General features: G+C 38.2%; 1 protein-coding gene across 1 annotated transcript in view; it reads left to right on the forward strand.

Annotated features, from left to right (window-relative positions):
- GALC (galactosylceramidase) overlaps positions 1 to 21,495 on the forward strand; it is a 69,952-nt gene that overhangs the window by 31,778 nt on the left and 16,679 nt on the right. The window contains exons 8-14 of the mRNA XM_043984845.1: positions 3,318 to 3,473; positions 4,035 to 4,159; positions 7,629 to 7,756; positions 10,335 to 10,424; positions 11,764 to 11,856; positions 13,000 to 13,144; positions 16,886 to 17,066. Coding sequence (XP_043840780.1) covers positions 3,318 to 3,473; positions 4,035 to 4,159; positions 7,629 to 7,756; positions 10,335 to 10,424; positions 11,764 to 11,856; positions 13,000 to 13,144; positions 16,886 to 17,066 — 918 coding nt within the window. The remainder of the gene's footprint in view (positions 1 to 3,317; positions 3,474 to 4,034; positions 4,160 to 7,628; positions 7,757 to 10,334; positions 10,425 to 11,763; positions 11,857 to 12,999; positions 13,145 to 16,885; positions 17,067 to 21,495) is intronic.

Raw genomic sequence — 21,495 nt, forward strand, 5'->3', positions numbered from 1 at the left:
AAGGCAGACCAGGGAGTTCTAGAGGATGGGGAGATCTAAGAAGTAACTATCCTTGTGTAGTAGTAGACAAGTTGCAGTGGAAGTTTAGGAGGTTGGTGATCTGGTAGTCCAGGATGTTTAAGGTGACATCCATTAGTGTATATGTTTTTAAGTCTTTAACAGTGAAGGCAAGGTTTAGGATGGAAATGACCATGAGCCTTGAGACAGGAGTAAGGAGGACTTGAAAGTCAGAAGATAACTGTGACAGAGTTCTGGGTGGGGTAATATAGACTTACAGGGTATTCGCTGAGAGGGGACTGGAAATGGCAGTAAGGAATAAGGTGTATGTATAGTTTGTCTAGCCCAGTGTGTTGTGGAGCATGAAGAAAGGAAGCCCAAAACAAAGTGTCTTCTGGAGGGAGCCAACTTGGAGTACTAGAAGATGGAATGATTTGAGGGAGACCTAGGAGGAAGGAGAACTTGTTCATAATACGATAGAAATTCCAGAAGGCATGGTATATGGGAAGGGCAGAAGAAGATCTGGAATGTGAAGGGGTAGGGCCCACTGAGAATGGTGGAAGAAAGAATTTTTTTTGATGTTAACTCAGTCACAGAGATAAGGTGGGGGGGCAAGAAGAGGGTGTTTTTTGCCAGCCATAAGATAGGAGGACTACCAGTTGACTGGAACCCCCATCTTCTGTAATAACTGAGTACAGTGTTGTATGGAGCAAGTGCTATTAGTAACAAATCTCTTTTTACTCCAAGCACTGGGTACCTGGGGATGTAGGTGGTGAATAGAATTTTGTCTAGGCTTCTTAGTGAGTAAATGACCAGTTTTAGGGACCCTCTGGTGCTCCTGAACTTAGTTTCATTGCCAGGTATGGATATCTCAATTCCAAAATGGGAGGTAGAAAGAACATGGAAATAACCATAGCTAGAAGGCCTAGAAGTGCTGTGCTTTCCAGTTCTTGAGCCCTAGAAAGGACAGGGCCTCTGGTTCCCTAAGGCTTTGGATCTGATGGATGCAAGTCTTTGCTGGTGAAGGCCTTCAAGTGTTTTGATTCACTTGAATCCTTCTCAGCAAATAATACCTCACTGGTGGTGTGGTCACTTTAGTCCATGGGCTTGGAAAACTTCAGAGCTAGGTAGTTAAAATTAGTATTTAAAAATCTTTAAAAACTGCATACACTACAATTAAAATGGAAATTTTTATAGTGCCCCTTTACCTGCTTGAAGAGCTTTATAAAATAGCTTGAATCTTGGGGAAAAAAATAGGTCATTCATGTTAATGATTCCTGTAGTTTAGCTAGAAAAGAAATTATTTAGATGGAAGTGGGAGTGTTGTTATAATTTCATCTATAAATTACTTTGTCTTTTCTGGGTGTAATGTGAAGTGGAGGCTAATTACTTTCATCTTTGAAACTTTGGGAAAATGACAACAACAATTGTTAACTCTTGAAGAACACTGCACTAAGGTACTGGGAAAGAGAAACCAGCTCATTTTTCTCTTTAAAAAGATACAATGGAGGGGCATCTAGGTGGCACAGTAGATAGAGCACCGGCCCTGGATTCAGGAGGACCTGAGTTCAAATCCAACTTCAGACACTTAACAATTACTAGCTGTGTGACCCTGGGCAAGTCACTTAACCCCAATTACCTCATCAAAAAAAAAAAAAAAGATACAATGGGCATTCACTTAATAGTTACTTGTTTGGGATGTGCTGTGCAATGTCCTATATAATAGTGGAAATGCTGAGTTAAATAAGTGCCTGCCCTCCAGGATTGCTCAAACTCATGGATAGCTAACTTTTAAGTGAGCCACATAGAGCAGTGGTTACACCTTTTCTCCCACTCAGTCCCTCGAATCTAGAGGTTCTTAATCATTTTTGTGTCATGGACCCCTTTGGCACTCTGGTGAAATGAAGGGACCCCTGCTCAGAAGAATGTTTTTAAATGCCTAAAATAAAAGGTTGGATTACAAAGGGAACCAAATAAATTGAAACAGCTATTGCAGTATTAAAATCACAAGTTCATGAACCCCAGGTTAAGAACTCTTGCTCTAGACATAAGATAGCTCTGGACCACTGGCTATTCACTTATCCTGCTGTTTCCTGATCCAGCTGTTCCCAGTGCTTGAAGTTGACTCCTTTCTTATCTTTGTCCATTGAAAGTTTTCCTTCTAGATTCTTCTTAGGTGTCTCATCCTTCCTGAGGCCTTTTCTGATTTATCTCCCCCACCTCTTCCTCCTCAAGTTTTCCTAGAGCATTTAAATTTCCTGTTGCTTAGATTACACTGTACTTGTATAGTGCTTGTGTATGTGTAATACTCCTCCTGGAGCTGGAGGTAGAGGGTGGGTGGGTGGGAAGGAAGTTCCTTGTGGGCAGGGATTATGTCTTTTTTTTAATCCTTGTATTAGTGTTGACTTTGAACCCTGTGTAATAGGTGATTAATATTTGTTGAAGTAAATTGGTTTCATAAAAGCACAATATTAGGTGAAACAGAATTACAGGAAGAAAGTAAATTCATAGACAGTGGGTCTCAAGTGATTGTCAAGCAACATTGCTTTTGGGTTTTGTGATACTGTGGGGTTTAATAATAAATAGTCTATTAATGATATTATTATAAAATTATTTTGGCTAAATTTAAGGTATGCTTGAAGTAGATTTTTACAAAGTTTTCATTAAAAGCAAAATAAAAGTTTGGACTTTTATTAAAGCATTAGTCTTTAGCTCTCTGGGGTATTCAGTTCTCCAGAATGCCTTGTTCCCCAAGGGTCCTGAATAGCTGCAATTTTACTGTATTTTAGGTTTGTCAAAAGTTCTAGTATACTTCTATAAATAAGCACTTTGTGCTTATTTTCAATTCTTTTTCAAACTTCTCACCATTTTTTTGGAAATGGAAAACTAATGTAAGGGGCTAACATTCTAGCTAGTCTGTCTAAAATATCTAATGAGTGGTCGCCAATAAATTATAAGCTTTAGCAAGAGTTAGACTTTTAAGCATTTATTAAGGAGAATAAGAATTTGGTGAAGAGAGAAAGGCCTAGATTCATCTATCTATTAAAGGGAGAGCGCATTTCTCGCTCCACTCTCCACCAGAGTCCTCACGAAAAGAGACAGAGTGTCAGCCTCTCCCCCTCTTCCTCCCACAAGCAAACGTCACTTCCTGACACCAAAGAAAAGCTGCATGGCCTTGCCCTCAGAGGCCTTCTCCTCATGGTGGAGCTTTCCTACAGTAAGTCTTCAGCAGGTGGCATCATTCCAGTCATTACCCTAAGGAATGAATAGCTTTAATACTTGAAAGTCTTTGCTCATTTTCTCTTACCTTTTTGTCCTAGGGCTCATTATCCTGGAACCTATACTACACCTGAAGCCTTGAAGACCAACAAAACTCTCTGGGCTTCAGAAGATTATAGCACTTTCAATAATGAAGTGGGTGGAGGCTGCTGGGCCCGAATCTTGAATCAGAATTATGTGAACGGCAACATGACTGCGTGAGCTCATTTTTATAACAGTCCACTTTAATTGCTATTAGAGGGGTATGCTAGAACCAGCTCCAAAGAGTTGATTGTTAAATTTTCATTGTGAGCATTTACACCTTGGAAATTGGCAAATGCTACAAATCAGGACTCAATTTATTGTTTTGTTGACTGTCTAGACTTAAGAAAGTGATGGAGAAAATGTTAATAATGCAGATTAAATTTAAATATGTGTCGTACAGGCATTTTATTTTTCTGGAAAGCTGGTTGTTAAACATTTACCAGCACACATAAGTGATCGATAATTGACATAAATTAGCAGCTTAAAAGAAGAAAATATAAAACAAAATATAAATTAATTCTTGTTCAATGAGAAGTATTAGAAGCAAGGGAAGAAAAACTTTTTTGATTACAGTTTTTGATAGTTTTTGACTTTCTTTTTTTTTTTCCCCTTTGAGAAGAAGGAAGTTTGTTGAGGAGTTCTCAAAACTGTTCAAGTTGGGAAGCTTTAAGCTCCTACAAATTTAAATTGTAGAGTAGTTTTGGTCTTTCTCATTTGCTAAACTAATTTTTCAGCACAATCGCTTGGAACTTGGTGGCTAGTTACTACCAGCAACTGCCTTTTGGGAGAGATGGATTGATGACTGCTCAGGAGCCCTGGAGTGGGCATTATGTTGTAGAGAGTCCTATCTGGATTTCAGGTAAGCCTCAGATTCCTCACCATAATCCTACTTCAAAGAGACAATGTAAATATAATGTACTTAAAATAAATTTAAGACAATTTAGCCAAAGAAATAGCTATATTTATTGCAAGGATTTTATGTAATGCTATGTTCAGTCAATTAAAATAGTCTTGTGGGAGGCTGAAGCATAGACTTACAGTCATAAGGAGACTCACTGGCTGTATTAGATCACAATCTCTCTATTCCTTCTCTTTGTTTCATTTTTCCCCCACCCTCTTCCATTAAAGAATCCAGCCAGCTCCCTCAGGCTGAGTAGGTGCAGGTCAGAGGTACCAAGCCTGGTTACTATTACTATCATACTGTTTGAATAATTTTTTTTCTTAAGTATTGACAGAAGTTAGAAATTAAAGTAAGTTTTTATTTTAGGTTCATAACTATGTTATCTTTGTTGATTTCTTCAGAGATTATGTGTTAATCAAAGTGGCTCACCTTTCATAAAGGAGGAAAAACTTAATAAAAGTTGTTTGTAGCAGTAGCAATATTGAATTTGAAAATAGATAAAACTCATACTTGTATGACATGAAATTCTACTAATATGTAGAAAAATTGCAGTTGAACTTTAAACTATAGATTAGATTAAGGTCTATGAATAATCTAGTAGGTTAGTTATATCTTGTTCTCTAATTTGGGGGCCAATTTATCACTGGATATTATATTTTAAATATCCTCTTTTTAGGTCAATAATTTTTTAAAGAACTAATTCAGTACTCTACAAGTTATATTTTTGTAATTCATTATTCTCATATTAAACTGCAGCTTTAGTTGTGAAATGTAAGGGGCTAAAATTCTAGCTAGTCTATATATCTAATGAGTGGTTGCCAATAAATTGTAAGATTTAGCAAGAGTTTAGACTTTTAAGCATTTATTAAGGAGAATAAGAATTTGGTGAAGAGAGAGAAAAAGACCTAGATTCATCTATCAAAGGGAGACCGCATCTTTAGCTCCACTCTCAACCAGAGTCCTGTCGAAAGAGAGTGCCAGCCTCGCCCCCTCTTCCTCCCATAAGCAAACGTCACTTCCTGATGCCAAAGAACTGCATGTCTTGCCCTCAGACACCTTCTTCTCATGGTGGAGCGTCCTGTCTCCAGCAGGTGGTGTCATTCCAATCGTTACAGAAATATGAGGTGGTAACTTTACTTTGTGGGGGGGAAAATCACTCAACAATTAAATTCGACAAACTTTCATTAAGCACCTACTGTGAACCAAGAAGAAATGAAAAATAATCTATTTACTGAAGAAACTTATATTCCATATACAACCCTTACACAGGTAATTGTAGGGGAGAGTGCTGACAATCAGGGGGCTCAGTTTTTTTAGGGCATGGCCCCAGAGCTGAGCCTTGAAGAAGGCAGGAAATATAAGAGGCAGAAGTGACAAGAAAGTATATTCCAGGTTTGGGAGTAGTCTTTGCAAAAGTATGGAGGTGGGAGATAGAACTGAAAGTTCAGGGAACAGAAAGTACACTCAGTTTGATTGATATATAGAATAATTGAAAGTGTAAATTGAAATGTCTGGATATGTCAGTGTCTGGTTGGAGCTAGACTATGAAGGGCTTTAAATGCTAAGGTAAGGAATGTCCCTCTTATCCTGGAGATTAATTAATAGGAAGCCAATGGAGCTTCTTGGGCAGGGAAATAATGTAACCCGAACAGTACTGTAGGAAGATTACTTTAGTAGTTGTGTAGAAAATGGATCAGAGAGGGGAGAGACTAGAAGGTGGGAGACCAATTAACAAGGTGTTGGAATAGTTTTCAGTGAAGGTGATAAGGGCTTATAGTGGCTAGTGGCAGTGTGAGTAGAGATAAGGGGATAGATGACAGAGTTATTATGGAGGTAGATTTGACAAGTTTTGGCACCTTATTAGATGGTGTGTGAGGGAGAGGGAAGAGTTGAGGATTACTGGATGGTTGTCAACTTAGTTGCCTTAAAGAATGTTGGGACTTTCAATAAAAATAGGAAAGTTTGGAGAAGGAATGGATTTAGGGGGAGAAAGAATTAATTCTATTGTAACCATTTTAAATTTGTGATACTTATGGGACTTCTGGCTGGAGATATCCAGAGTAATTAGGTTTGGAGATATGTATGTATGCATGTATGCACATGTGTGTGTATACACACATATACATACAATACAATTCATATGTATACATACATACCACACAATACATAGGTATGTACTATGCAAGTATGTGTGTATGTAGTCATCTGCACAGAGATTACTGATACTTTTCTTTCTTTCTTTTTTTTTGGTGGGGCAGTGAGGGTTAAGTGACTTGCCCAGGGTCACACAGCTAGTAAGTGTCAAGTGTCTGAGGCCAAATTTGAACTCAGGTCCTCCTGAATCCAGGGCCAGTGCTTTATCCACTTTGGCACCTAGCTACCCCCATTACTGATACTTTTCAAGAGGAAGCAAGCACTCACTGTCTGTACCTTCACCAGAAGAGACAAACAACTCATACATTTCATCTCCAGCCTCATCTGTCCCATTGTTTTCCTCAGTGGCGGGGCTACGTTCTGTGCCCTAGGTAGATTCTTCCTCTCCTTAAAACCATAGGTTCTTAATGCTATAGCATCAAAAATAATTTCTAATTAGTTACTCTCTTCTAGATATATATGTTTCACATTATATGCATGTGGGCATGTTCCAGCCATGGTTACCCTTTGCTGTGTATCATACTATCTCTCATTCTACACTAAATACATTTACCCTAATTGTCCAAGCTCTGGATTACAGGTATAAACACTCTGAGTGTAATTGAAACAGTGCAAATTTAAGTAGGAGTCAAGAGTCCCTGAGTTTTTGGTCAGAATTCTCCATAATACAAAGATAATTGAATTTAGACTCAGAGGATGGGTTCTGAATGCACCTCTGTTACTGACTATTGCCTGTGTGAAGTTGGTCAAATCACTTAACTTTTCTTGGACTTAATTTCCTCATCTTTAAAATGAGGGGATTGGTTTAGCTTGCCCTTTCTCCATTTAAATCAAGTCCACTTATTAGCAGTGTGACATTGGCTGGCTTACTTTAACTTTTCTTATAATTAGAGAGTAATTATACCTTTTTATCAAGCACCTTCTCTGTAACTCTGTAGGTACTCGGGATACAAAATGTACTTTGATCCCCTCTTCCAAAGATCCAGGCCCTGCAGAGGGTCTGTCTGGGCTGGGGTACAGTGGCTTGCTAGGGGCGACTCTAATCACTTGATGAGGTATTTAGAATTCAGGGATAGCAAAATTTTACTGAAATAAATTGCTAATTGTTTTTGTTTAATAGATGAAATAAGATTTCTGATAGACGGTTTCTACATAAGTAGAATACTTTTAGAACAAAAAATATAGTAACACAGAATGATGTTCATTTCTCTTCTGGAAAAAAACCCCAAACCCTCGAGCTTTCATTTTTTAATTTCTTTCTGCCTTTCTACAGCTCATACCACTCAGTTTGCTCAGCCAGGGTGGCGATACCTGAAAACAGTTGGCCATTTACTTAAAGGTGGAAGCTATGTAGCTCTTACCGATGGCTTAGGGAACCTCACCATCATCATTGAAACCATGGTAAGATTTTAAAAGCTGATTTAATTAACTGGTTGCTCCATAGAGGATGAGTATTTATAAAATAAAGTATTATTTTTATGTAACTTTGTTTCCCACAGCAGTTGAACCACTCCTAGGATGGTTTTCTTTATTTACTCCTCCTTTCTTAGGCTTTCCCTTCAGCATAGTTGATCTTTTTTAAATTAATTTATTTTTTGGTGGGGCAATTGGGGTTAAATGACTTGCCCAGGGTCACACAGCTAGTAAGTGTTAAGTGTCTGAGGCCGGATTTGAACTCAGGTACTCCTGAATCCAGGGCCAGTGCTCTATCCACTGTGCCACCTAGCTGCTCCTCTCCCTCTCCTTTTAAGAACCAGCTTAAATCTTGCCTGTTAGGTTAAGTGTGTTCTGTGACTTCGCCCACTCTGCATCAGTGCCTCTATCCTCTCTACTCCTGTAGTATTTACTATTTATATTATTGACTTATGAAATGGAATATTTTGTATGAGGAGTAGCAAAGAGGCCAGTGTTACTGGACCCCAGAGTATGTTGTGTGAGAAGAGGGGAAATGTAGGGAGGGGCAGGTTGTAAAGGGCTCTGAATGTCCAACAGAGGACTTGATATTTGACGCTGGAGGTGATGGAGCCTCTGGAGTTGACTTGAGTAGGAGAATAAAATAGTCACACCTGAGGTTTAGAAAGGTCACTTTGACAGCTGAGTGGTGGATGGACTAGAGTGGGCAGAGGTTTAAGGCAAGGAGACCAACCAGGAGGCTATTGTGATAGTCCAGGTGCGAGGCCATGAGGGCCTGAATTAGGATGAGGGCAATGTCAGAAGAGAAGAGGGTGTGTGGGAGAGATGTTAGAAAAGTAAATTGTCAGACCTTGAATTGGATATTGGGGAGGGGGAATGAGAGAGAACCCGGATAACACATTTTATGTTGCTTCTTGTAGATGGATCACAGACTCTTTGAATCTCAGAGGTGGGAGGGACCTCAGAGGGTGTCTAGTGTGACACAGAACACCATACCTCACTAAGGATCTTTCATTAAATGTCATGATGGTTTTTCATCCAGTTTTATTTGAGGGCGGACCCAAAACTTCTTGAGGAAGCCCATTCCATTTTAATTGTTAGGAACTTTTCCCTTTTTTATCAAGCTGAAATTTGATTCTTTGCAACTTCCCAACTTCTGCCATTTCCTCTTGCCCCTTGGGGTAGAGTAGGACAAGTGTACGTGACAATATATTTGTTGTGTTTGACAATCCTTCAGGAACTTGAAGGCAGCTATTATGTTTCTCCAGGCCAAACTTTCTCAATTTTTTTTTTCGTTTCAGTCCTGTATGACATGACTTTTGTACTTTTACCATCCTCTTTGCTTTTCTTTGGACCCTCTAATTTGTCAATATTCTTACCAGAATGACATTGAGAAGCAAATATAATACTCCTGGGCTCTATCCCCCTGTTAATGCCAGTTAGGAGAGCTGTCACTTCATACTACTGATTTCTTTTGAGCTCATATTCAGAGAGGTTTAGTGAATATCAATTGTATCCTAAGGAATCCCTTCCTGTTCCCTTCCCCCCCTCTCTCCCCGGATATTTTCCAGATAAACTTAGCTAAACTTGTTTAGCTGCATCTTTCCTATTCTATAATTATGAAGTTGATTTTTTGGAATCCAGGTGTAGAACTTTTATCTCATTGTTGCCATTTTATGTTTGGCTAATTGTTGTGCCTGACAATGTTTTTGGATCCTAATTCAGTTATTCAGTTTATTAGCTTTCCATCCCTGCTTTGTATCATCTGGAAGTGTGCCATCTAAGGTGTTATCCAGCTTATTGATAAAAATGTTGAAGAGCATAGTGAGTCATCTTTGATAACATGCTATAGCCCATTTATAGCCTCTGCCCTTATTTTATTTACCTTCTAGGTTGTTTCAGTTCTTCTGAAATGTGTTATTCTATGATTCTTGACTACATGGTACCCCCAAGAGAATGTAGTATTGAGAAAGGCTTTCTTTAGGAGTATGAATTTTGTGGGGAGATGACAAAATTGGGCAATTATCTCAATGCAATCCACCCTATTGTTGTAGCTATTCTGGAAAGCAGTTTTCAATTATGAAAGAAAAATGAATTCATTGTTCATATCCTTTGGCAAGAGATTCTACTACTGGGGGCTTATATTGAGAAAGACATAGACACCAAGAATAGTAATTATATATTTTTCATAGGAGCATTATTTTTGATAACAAAAAGCTAGGAACAAAACTTTTTTCTCATTGACTGGAAAATAGAGGAATAAATGGTAATGTATGAATGTAATGAATTATTCTTCTGCCATATGAAAAATTTAGAAAAATTCTAGTAAACTTGAGTGACTAACTGTGGGACCATAGACAAGCTTCTGAGCCTCAGTTTTCTTATCTGTAAAATGGAGTTACTAATAGTTATGGTACCTAACTTGGACAATTGTTGTAAGAATAAAGTGGAACGACATATGTAAAATATAAACCTCAAGGTGCCACACAAGTGTCAGTACTAATTTTTTTAAACAAGGGATGTCTAGTTAATTTAAATTTTTTTGATCTTTGATTTTTTTTTTCAGACTCACCAGCATTCGAAATGCATAAGGCCACCTCTTCGATTCTTTACAGTGTCTGAACAAACTGCAAGTTTCTCTCTTAAGGGATCCTTTGTAAGTATATATACATGTAGTAATGGGACAAATGCACCAGAGGTCATTCATTATTTCTTGTCATCTTGCAGAGAAGCTTAATGTAGAAACGGTTTTTTTTTGTAACTATAGAAGAATAAAAAGGTCACGTGCTTTGAAGATTTAAAAAATTATCATTAATTGCTTAGGATGAACCTTTTTATGAACCTTTTTATCTTGAGAACTTTGTACTGTTTAAAAAAAAAAAAGAAACCTGTCCCCCACAAAAAATAGAAACAGAACGAAGCACAGTTATTGAGACAAGTACTCATTTTATTTCTCCTCAGCAAAATGAGATGGCATGCATGCAGGGTCACAGTTTCAAGGGGTGCAGTTAAGATTTAAGGCCTTGTTTTTTCCTGTAAGTGAGATGTCTGTACAGTCAGAAATCTCTCATCAGTGCTGATAAAGACAAAAACTTTGGTTCTGACAGTTCAAGCCTTGAGCATAAACAATAAACAGTAAGGCAAAGGCAAGGGGAGAGTCTCTGTAGATAAGCTGATATGAGCTTGAACAGCTTCAGAGGGTCTGCTCCTGGCTACTGCAGTGGATTGTTGGTGTATTCTCATTCAGCCCTCTGGTTATCTAGATAACTGGGGCTCAAGCAATTTAGGGTACCCCTATTTTTCTATACTACATAAGAAGAGACAAGATTACTACAGTTTCTACAACATGCTGCATTTAAAGACTGAAAAAACCAGTACTTCTCAGACTGTCTTTTTCTACATGAACTTAAGTGAAGCAAATATACCTTAGACCTTAGCTTTTTTACATAGGCATTTTAATAAAGTACTAGATATTCTGTTTTGGGTTTTTATACTGTCTGATTAGATCTTGGCCTGGGAAAAGAGATTTCCCACAGTTTGGTTTCTGGATGAGGAAGTAGGAAAGGGGGAAAAACTTGGTCCTAGTACAATAACTGGCTATTAAATATAAGAGAAAATTTCATTTCTCACACATACCCAGTGCTGTCAAAACATGTTGCATTATTTGTAAAAGCTCTTGGAGAGACATCAAAATCTTAGGACCCCCAACAATGAATTTCAATGAATGCCACCTGTCTATATAATACTGATGAAAAATTATTACATCAAATCCTTCCTTTTACAACTACTACCTTCAGAGGATCAGTGTTGTCTTTTTTTGCAGTTGGGAAGGAGTCCAGTAGAGAAAAGAAAACCTTTTATTTTCCTCTCCAAGGACTGGTAAATTTAGCATGTCTTGGTTTTGCTTACCTTTTGTTGTTGCTGATTTTGGAAATTCTAAGGCTGGCCTTGCTTGACTAAGGAAAACTGTTTTTTTGATGCTTTTCTCTTCCCAGAATGAATTAAGAATGCTACAGGTATGGTATTCCAACCTCGGGAACAAAACTGGCAATAACTCTGTCTTATTCAAACAACTACCTCCTCTAAAGGTAGGAATTAGTCATATTTTATATAAAGCAAAACTTTTTCCAAGGAAAACAAGGCCTTTGAGTCAATAGCCTTGTGTTGTGCCCATTCTGAGGAAACAAACCATTTTGTCTTTTTGAATTTTGTCTACTTTCTCTGTTGATGAAATTTGAAACTCTTGGTTATTAGTCTTAGCACCGTCCTCTGCATGTAAAATATTGTGCATCCAGTCTTCCCTTTAAGATAGTCTGTGCCTGGAAACAAACTTGTAAGGTGAATTGTCATTTTGTTTTTCCATTGTAGTAATGTTTAATCAAGGTTTGTCTTCTGAACCAGGGATTTGGCATAAAATCCTAACTATGACAAATGATTTCTCACAAAAACAAAGCTAGGAAAACTGTAAATCTCTCCATTTTAAAATAATACAATTTTGCGCCAGAGATGGAGTAAGGTAAAGATAGGAGGGGAACCCAGAAGTGGGGAGGGGGATTAAAAGAACCAGAGGAAAACCTAGGTTGCCCTTTATCCATAGCACCATTACCTACTGGAAGGCTCTGAGCTTTAGACAGGCTGTTGTCAGCGGGGAGAGAGAGACAGAGACAGACAGAGAGATTGAAGCACAGAATATTATACAGAAGAAAGAACACCAGGCTTGATCTTGGTTTGACCTTGGCCTGGTCATTTCCTCCTATGCTTCACTTTCTTCTTTAACTGTCGAATCATTTGAATGATAATTATTTATTATTGTCTCCTTACAGAATTGCTGTGAGGGAAGTGCTTTGTGAACTCTCATGGAGTTCACAACTACTTTCTTCTCTCTTCTTGAGGCAGGATTCTCCTTTTTTCTGCTATGAAAAGTAACTTATCATTTTATCATTTTCTGTGCTCTTCACAGATCCTCCAAAGCCAGGGCTTCTTAAACTTTTTTCCACTCATGACTCTTTTCACCTGAGAAATATTTATGCGACCCCGAGTATGTAGGTATATACAATAGGTATACATAATCTTAGACTGTTGCCAAGGAAAGAAGCTCTACAGTTTCCTAGGGTAATGTTTGATTCTCACAGCCACTTATAAAGTTCTCCCTGAAGTTTTCCTGGTAGCCCCTGAAGCCTTTTCTGATTTCAACCTGTTCACTTAACCATTGTTTTCCCTTTTCCTTTTAGGTTATTAACAGCACAGTCACCTTAGAATTGGGTGTGGATGAAGTGTACACTTTATCAACCATCACTACAGGTCAGAAGGGAAGTTATCCTGTTCCACCAGCATCGAAACCATTCCCATCTAGCTATAAAGATGATTTCAATGCTCGTAAGTCTTTTTTAAAAAAAAAATCTTAATAATAAAAAAAAATATCTTAACATAGTCTTTAGTTTTAGAATTGTCAGGTGCTGTATACCAGTTTGTTTTCTTCATGAAGTCAGAGTAAAATCTCAGTCATGAACAGGCTAATCCTCCAGGTTTTTGTTTTTGTTTTTCTTTGCAAGGGTAAAAACGATTTTAATTCTTCATTTAAGACTCCCAACCTTCTTAGTTTTGAATAAATGTTTGATTAAATGACACAGGAATTTTATGGCTAGGAGATCTTTATGGGACTTGCGTACTGTCACTGGCAATAATCAAAAATTATTTATTAATATGCCAGGCTCAAAGTTCAGATGACACAGTGAAAGATATATTTATCCATTCACTCATTCATTTATTCATTTATGATAAATATTTTTATTTGAAGTTTTGAGTTCCAAATTCTATTCCGCCCTCCTTTTCCCCCTCTCTGAGGTGGTGAACTATTAGATATAAGTTCTACATATGCAGTTATGTGAAACATTTCCATATTAGTAATTTTGTATAAGAAAACTCAAATAAAAGGGAAAAAATGAAAGTAAATGAAAAATAGCATGCTTACATTTTGTATTCAATCAATATCGATAATATGCTTCATCATTAGTCCTTTGGGATTGTCTTGGATCATTGTATTGCTGAGAATAGTTAAATCATTCGTAGTTCTTCATCAAACAATATTGCTGACTCTGTGCACAATATTCTCCTTGTTCTGTTCACTTCACTATACATCAGTTCATGCAAGTATTTCCAGATTTTTCTGAAATTATCCTTCTTGTCATTTCTTATAGCACAATAATATTCCATCACCATCTTATACCACAGCTTTTTCAGCCATTCCCCAACTGATGGACATTCCTTTGATTTCCAATTCTTAGCCACCACAAAAACAGTTGCTATAAATATTTTTGTACAAACAGGTCTTTTTCTCTTTTTTGGAATGTCTTTGGGATATAAACCTAGTAGTGATACAGTGAAAGATTTAAAACAGTCTCTGCCCTCAAGGAGAAAATGTGTACTTATACAAGATTTCCAGAGTGGATAATAGTTCATTTTACACTGGAAGGACCAGGAGAGGTTTCCTGTCCTAGGTGGAATTTAAGTGAGTGAAAGCCAGCGAAACTGAGAGGCAGGGATAAGAAAGGAAAACACTGCAGGCACAAAGGGATGGCTAATTCAGAGACACATATGTGAGACATGGAATCCTGAATTGGAAGAATAGCCAATAGGTCAGTATAGCTGGGTTGTAGAGCATGAAGAGGGGAGTAAAGTCTAAGAAAATGGGAAAGGGAAGATGGGTCCAGGTTACACAAAGCTTTAGATGCCAAACAAAAGATTTGGCATTTGATCCTGGAGCGACTATAGTGTTTTGAGAAGGGATATGACATGGTCAGTTCTACACTTTAGGAAGATCGCTTGAGCATCTGAGTGGATGGTGGATTGCAGGAAGAGAGACTAAAGGTAGGGAGACCAATTAGAAGACTTTTGTAATACTCCAGGCTGGAGGGGATAAGGGCTGCAACCCAAGTATTGGCCAGGTGAACAGAGAGAAAGGTTGCATGGGAGAGTACTGTGAAAGGAGGAAGGACAAGATTTGGATGTGTGGGGTGAGTGAAAATGAAGAGTCCAGGGTTACACTGAAATTGTGCCACCTAAGTGCTGTTGTGAGGCCATCAGGAGGAATTCTGCACCCTTTGGATGCCTTGTTCAAGGTATCCTTAGTTGCAAAATGTTTTCCATCAAGATCTCTCAAGATGGAAGTCCAGACATGGTGTCCCACAAATGCTCAGGAAAACCTAGTGGTTGCTTTTTGAGTAACTCCCTTAGAAGTAGCCTAGTTAAATTTACTTTCTAAAAACTCGCTAGTAGTTTTGACTATCTTTGGAAGAATTCACTAACCTAAATTCTCTATGTAGAAATTTAACTTTTATTGATTTAAATTGATTAGCAATGAGTGTGTGATAGCTGGGCTAGTTATACATATTGTAGAACTTCTGCTGTATCAAAAGCTGATTTTACTCTCATTTCTGAAGTGAGGAGGCTCTGCTGAGACATCAGATCTAAAATGCTATTATTAATTAACTATTAAAGCTATGAAAGTTAGAATTCAAAGGTGATCTCTGAAATGAATCTTACAGGATTGCTGCAAGACTCAAATAAGGTAATGGATGTGAAAAGACTTTGACCAATAACATTTCCATATAAATAAATGTGAGATATTTGGGTGAAAAACTCTCATTTAACCATAAAGATAGTGTTGTGGAGGCCATGATAGGGGCTGAGCTTTAATTGATGTAGTTAATTAATTCATTAATCAATTTTCCAGTTACATGTAAAAGTAGTTTTCAACATTCATTTTTATAAGATTTAGAGTTCCAAATTTTTCTCCCTCCCTCCCTTTCCTTCTTCCCTCCACAAAACAGCAACCAATCTGATATAGGTTATATATGTACAATCCACAAGTACTCTTTTTTTTTTTTTTAAAGTGAGGCAATTGGGGTCAAGTGATTTGCCCAGGGTCACACAGCTAGTAAGTGTTAAATGTCTGAGGCCAGATTTGAACTCCGGTACTCCTGACTCCAGGGCCAGTGCTCTATCCACTGCGCCACCTAGCTGCCCCAAGTACTCTTTTTTTTAAAAGTCTGTGTTCAATAAATATCAGTTCTTTCTCTGAGAGTGGATAGTATGCTTCATCATTAGCCCTTTGGGATTGTCTTGAATCATTGCATAGCTGAGGGTAGTCAAGTCATTCACAATTGCTCATAGAACAATACTGCTGTCACTGTGCACAATGTCCTCCCAGTTCTGCTCACTTCACTATACATCAGTTCATAGGTTTTTTTTTTTTTTTAATCATCCTGCTTGTCATTTCTTATAGCACAACAACATTCCATTACAATCATATACCACAGCTTCTTCAGTCATTCCCCAATTGATGGACATTCCTTCAATTTCCAATTCTTAGCCACCACAAAGAGTTGCTATAAATATTTTTTGTACAATTTTTTTCCCTTTTCTCTTTTTCACAATTACTGTTGTTAACTGTTTCCTTCCATCCTATTCCCTTCCCCATGATATTTACTCTATTATGTATCTTCTTTCACCCTATCCCTCCTCAAAAGGGATTTGCTTCTGATTGCCCCCTCCCCCAATCTGCCCTCCCTTCTTTTGCCCCTCACTCCTTATGGAAATGAGCTTTAGACAAAAACTACATTATATTAATTTTCAAAAACGGAAAAGAAAAAACCTAAGTTCCAGCTGTTTTAGGTTTTTATGGTTCTTCTACAAATAATATAATGACACCTAAAATTTTTGAAAGGAAAAAATATATAATTGAAAAACATTAGAAAGAAATTGAGGTGATTATCTCCTAGTAAAGGAAAAGAATGTGCGATTTAAAAAAACAGGTTAAAATAGTAATACAAAATTTAATATACTTAATTCATTACATAGAAGATAATAATTGCTTGCTCTTTATTGACATGGAATTTTAAGTTCTGGCCAGTTTGTATGGTTGTACACATATGTGTTTGTACATATATATATACACATATACATATACATGTGTACACATACACATACACATATGTATGTATTATTTGCTTTTTTTAGCTGAAAGATTTTTAAAAATTGCTCCATGAATGACTAGAAATATAAATCCAAAGTATTTAACATCATACACAAAATGATGATTCTTTATTTTCAAACCAGGTAATCCACCTTTCAGTGAAGCTCCAAATTTTGCTGATCAGACAGGAGTATTTGAGTACTTCACCAATGCTGAAGACTTGGGGAACCACACCTTCACCTTACGCCAAGTGCTTACTCAGCGACCTATTACTTGGGCCTCTGATGCAGATCAGACCATCAGTGTTATAGGAGATTATAACTGGTATGTAAATTGGGCCTATTGGCCCTGGCTTGCTAGCTCTGTGGTCCATTTCAATGCAATTCCAGCAGTCAGTCTTGTGTTACTATGTAGGGGTTGCTAAATATCTGATATATTTGTGTGCTTGTTCCTTTTGGCAAACTACATTTCCCTATCTGAGCTTATGTTTCCTCATCTACAAAATGAGGAAGTTAAATGAGATAGTCTCGTAAGATCCCCGAGCTCCCCATTTCTTTGATTCTCTGATGACAAAACGGCAAGTCCCTTCTTTTTGAGGAGAGTGAGCATACTGTCGTTTCTGCTAATTGTTCAGTTCAGTGTGCTAGGAGCGTTTTAACTTGAATGTGAAAATGAAAAGTACCCTAGATAACTTGTTATTCCTTTGACAATGTCGGGTTGCACATGTTTTTGATTCTGTAAATCCCATTTTTGTAGCTGTTGGTCTTAGGTTGCCACCTGCTGGATGAATTTTAGGATTGTATTGATAATTCCTGTTGGGGAATTGAAGGTAAAGTGCCGTCTTTGTCCAGTAGGTGGCAAAACTAGCTTTTATAGTTGGATAGGTAGCACACTTTTGAAACTTACCGATTGAATTGAGTCAAATGTTGTCTTCACTACCACTTGGAATATTAAATAAGAGAGCTGTAGTGTAAAGAGTGAGGAAATACAAGTTAAAACCCTGATACCTGCATTTGCTCCTCTGTGGTCATGGGTGTCTCAATGAAAGGGATAGGATGGTTTTACCTTGGATTTTTACATGTACCCATTCTTTTCTCAACCCTTCTGGGACTTTAAGCTCTTTAAGGGTAAGGATGGTATAATCTTTTCACTTCTCTGTTCATAGTGCCAAGCACTGTGCCTCAATACCAGTAACAAGTCCATCAGGTAGTCAGCTGGCTAACAAGTACTTATTTTGTGCCAAGGACTATACTAAATACTGGAATAGCTAAGCAGTTGAAGTAAGTTATGAGTTTTACCAAGAAAAAAATTCAAGATTGTTTATCCAGAATAGTATAAACTTCTAAAACAGTGAATTAAAAACTGCTTTTCCTAGGTTGGGAAAGGGCTTCAATTTGAGGCCACCAATTTCATCCAAAGATGCAAGTTCTTTTAATAAAGAACTTACTACCTAATGTGATGCTTGTTTTTCTCTATTCAGCTGAAAAATATTTACAGTATACCTACTATTTGGAATCATAATGTTATAACTTCCATTTAATCAAGATTTATTAAACACCAACTTTGTGTGGCAGCTAGGTGGTACAGTGCATTGAGTCTTGCAGGGAGGTAAACCAACTAACCCTCTGACCTGTAGCCATCCTTGACAATAAGGGCACCCACCTGACAGGGTAATTGTAGGGATCAAATGAGGTAATAAAGCATGTTCCCAAAGTTGGAATGCAGTTTTAAGCTTTACTGGCTTTTGAAACACTACATCTGTACAGTGATTTGCTGTATAAGTGCTTCCTGTTGCTGATGGATGGACTATCTGACTAGGCTAATCTTTGGATGACACATACTTCATGACTGCACTGTAAGCTTTCCCAGTGAGGGTAGAACCTTCTGGAACTCTGGGTCTGGCTGCCACGGCTTTTAAGAGTCTAAGGTCACCTCCGCATCACAACAAAGCATCAGGGTAGGACTTCAGTGCTATTGAAAGGACTGCATCTTTGTGTTAGAATGATAGCACATGAAATGTTTCCTGTTTCAGTCAAAGTGTCTTTGAGATGTGGAGATACTGCACACAAGCACAGAGGCAGAAGGGGGCAGGATAAGATAAGGAAATTTGGTTGCTGTGCAGAGTAAATAAAAGGAAGTAATTTGAAAGCAGTCTGGAATGGTGATTTGGATCCAGATTGGGCCCTAAATGGCAGGCTAAGAAGTTTGTTACCTTCTAGGCAGTATGAAACTACCGAAGATTTCTGAGCACAGGAATTACAAGGTCAGTTGTGGCTTAGAGGATCTACAAAGGATGGATAGGAAAAGGAGACTGAAGACACTAAGGTCAGTTAGGAGGCTATTATAGTCGTCCAGGCAAGAGATGGGGTACTTAGGGCACATCTAATTTGACTTACTTCCTCTTACAGATGAGGGAATTAAGGCCCAGAGAGGTTAGATAAATTGTTGAAGACCAACAGCTAAATTGGCAGGACTGAAACTAGAATCCAGGTTTCTTTATCTCAGTGAGGTATATTTCTTTTGTACTGGGATGATTCCTGACAACTGGGAGTTGTTTATCTTAAATGTATTTAAACCTGTGATAATGTAATCACAGTTTTGGAAGAGATTGCAGAGACCCATCTCATCCATCATCCCAACCTACACACCCCTCTATGATAGTCTAGAAAGTGATCGTCAGTCCTGGTAATAAATGGGGAACTCCGGCTCTTACAGTATCCTCGTCTACTTTTTTCACATCTCTAATTTATTAGTTGTAGTTTGCATAATTTACAAAATGGATACTGTTACTTTACACAGAAGCTTTTGGAAGTAGAATTAGTTATTTCCTTGCCTGAATGATGAAGAGGTTGAATTTTAGTTCCCTTCCAGGTCTAACATTCTGTGATCTATGTTCTAATATCTCTATAGAGAGAGAAATCTGAAGGCACAAATGACAATTTAATCCCCCTAAATAGCCTTCCTGCCTTGAGTTCCTTCTACTTCCAGTCTAATCATTGTCATATTACTTGTATCATATCACTTCCCTGCTCAGGAGCTTACAATGACTCTTCATTGCTAACCATATTAACTCTTAAGTTCCTGTTCTTGGCTTTCGAGACTGTCTGTGAGATGCTCCCTTGCCAGCTTTCCCCCAGCTTCCCAGTTCTCCTCCAATCATACAGGTCTTCCTCCTGCAGAGGCCATTACTCATATATGTGTCTGTGTTTTTCTCCTACTTTTGTCCTTGTTTTGAATACCATTATTTCTCTCCCATTATGTAAATAGTTTACCTGTCAAGGTGTGGATTACATCCCACCTCTTATATGAAACCTTTTCCAATCTTAATCCCATACTGATTTCTTCCCAGTTTAGCAATCTGTCTAGTAATAATTTTAGGGGAAAGCTCTTTGAAGGAGCTTGGTATCTCATTGGCATCTGGCAGAGTGGTGAGCAAATGGTGGGTTCTCTATAAGCAACAATTGGTTTGATTAAATTAGGTTGCAGTTTATTGCAGGTGAGACAACATATTTATGCCATGCAAATGTCACCCATTAAGTATCCTGAATATCTTTTTTTGTTTGTTTGTTTTTATTTTTGTTTTTTTGTTTTTTGTAGGCAATGGGTGTTAAGTGACTTGCCCAGGGTCACACAGCTAGTAAGTGTCAAGTGTCTGAGGCTGGATTTGAACTCAGGTACTCCTGAATTCAGGGCCGGTGCTTTAACCACTGTACCATCTGGCTGCCCCACCCTGAATATCTTAGAACAGTCCTCCAAAGTGTCACATACCTCTGATGTGTAAGAATTTCTACCAGAGGCTGGGGGTGGTAATACACACCTTTAATCTCTCCTACTGGGGAGACAAAGGCCAGTGGAGCTCTCAAGCTTGGGAATTCTGAGTTGCTGTGGACTAAAGCCAACTGGGTGTGTGTACTAAATCGAGCACTGATATGTCGAGCCTGTGGGATTAGGGGCCATCAGGCTGCCTAAAGAGATTGGAAATGGAGTATATCAAAGTTCCTGTGGCAAATAGAGTGAATTTGGGCTGGTACCCTTATCAAGAGAGGAGGCTTGGTCCTTTTTTTGGCAGGGCAATGAGGGTTATGTGACTTGCCCAGGGTCACACAGCTAGTAAGTGTCAAGTATCTGAGTCTGTATTTGAACTCAGGTCCTCCTGAATCCAGGGCCAGTGCTTTATCCACTGTGCCACCTAGCTGCCCCGAGACTCAGTCTTCTTTAAAGGAAAAAAACCCAAAACTTTTTCTACCAATTAGGAGGGCATATTGATTTTATTGTATACTTCCTGAGGGTGCCATAGACTGGTAAAGGAAAAAAAAAGGCTAATTTTTTAAAAAAATTTTTTTGGGGGGCAGGGCAATGGGGGTTAAGTGACTTGCCCAGGGTCACACAGCTAGTAAGTGTCAAGTGTCTGAGGCCGGATTTGAACTCAGGTACTCCTGAATCCAGGGCCGGTTCTTTATCCACTGTGCCACCTAGCTTCCCCAAAAAGGCTAATTTTAAAAATTGTTCGATAAAGAAGGAAGTTTAGGGTGCTCATTTTCAGTTCCACTTAAGTAAACCAATATCGTTTTATAGAAAAGTACAGAAATAGTGCCACGAATTGTAAAAGTGCTTCAGTTTGCAGGAGACATATCCCCCTCTCTTGTTTAGCTTTCTTGGAGTGCCAACAGAGTAATTTTAGCACTCTGAGTAACTTTAACTGAAACCATGTAAAACTTTCCATCTTGTTAGCAAGCATTGATTGTAATCAGAT

Source organism: Dromiciops gliroides, chromosome 2 (genome assembly GCF_019393635.1).
Source record: "Dromiciops gliroides isolate mDroGli1 chromosome 2, mDroGli1.pri, whole genome shotgun sequence".
In the NCBI taxonomy this organism is placed as follows: domain Eukaryota; kingdom Metazoa; phylum Chordata; class Mammalia; order Microbiotheria; family Microbiotheriidae; genus Dromiciops; species Dromiciops gliroides.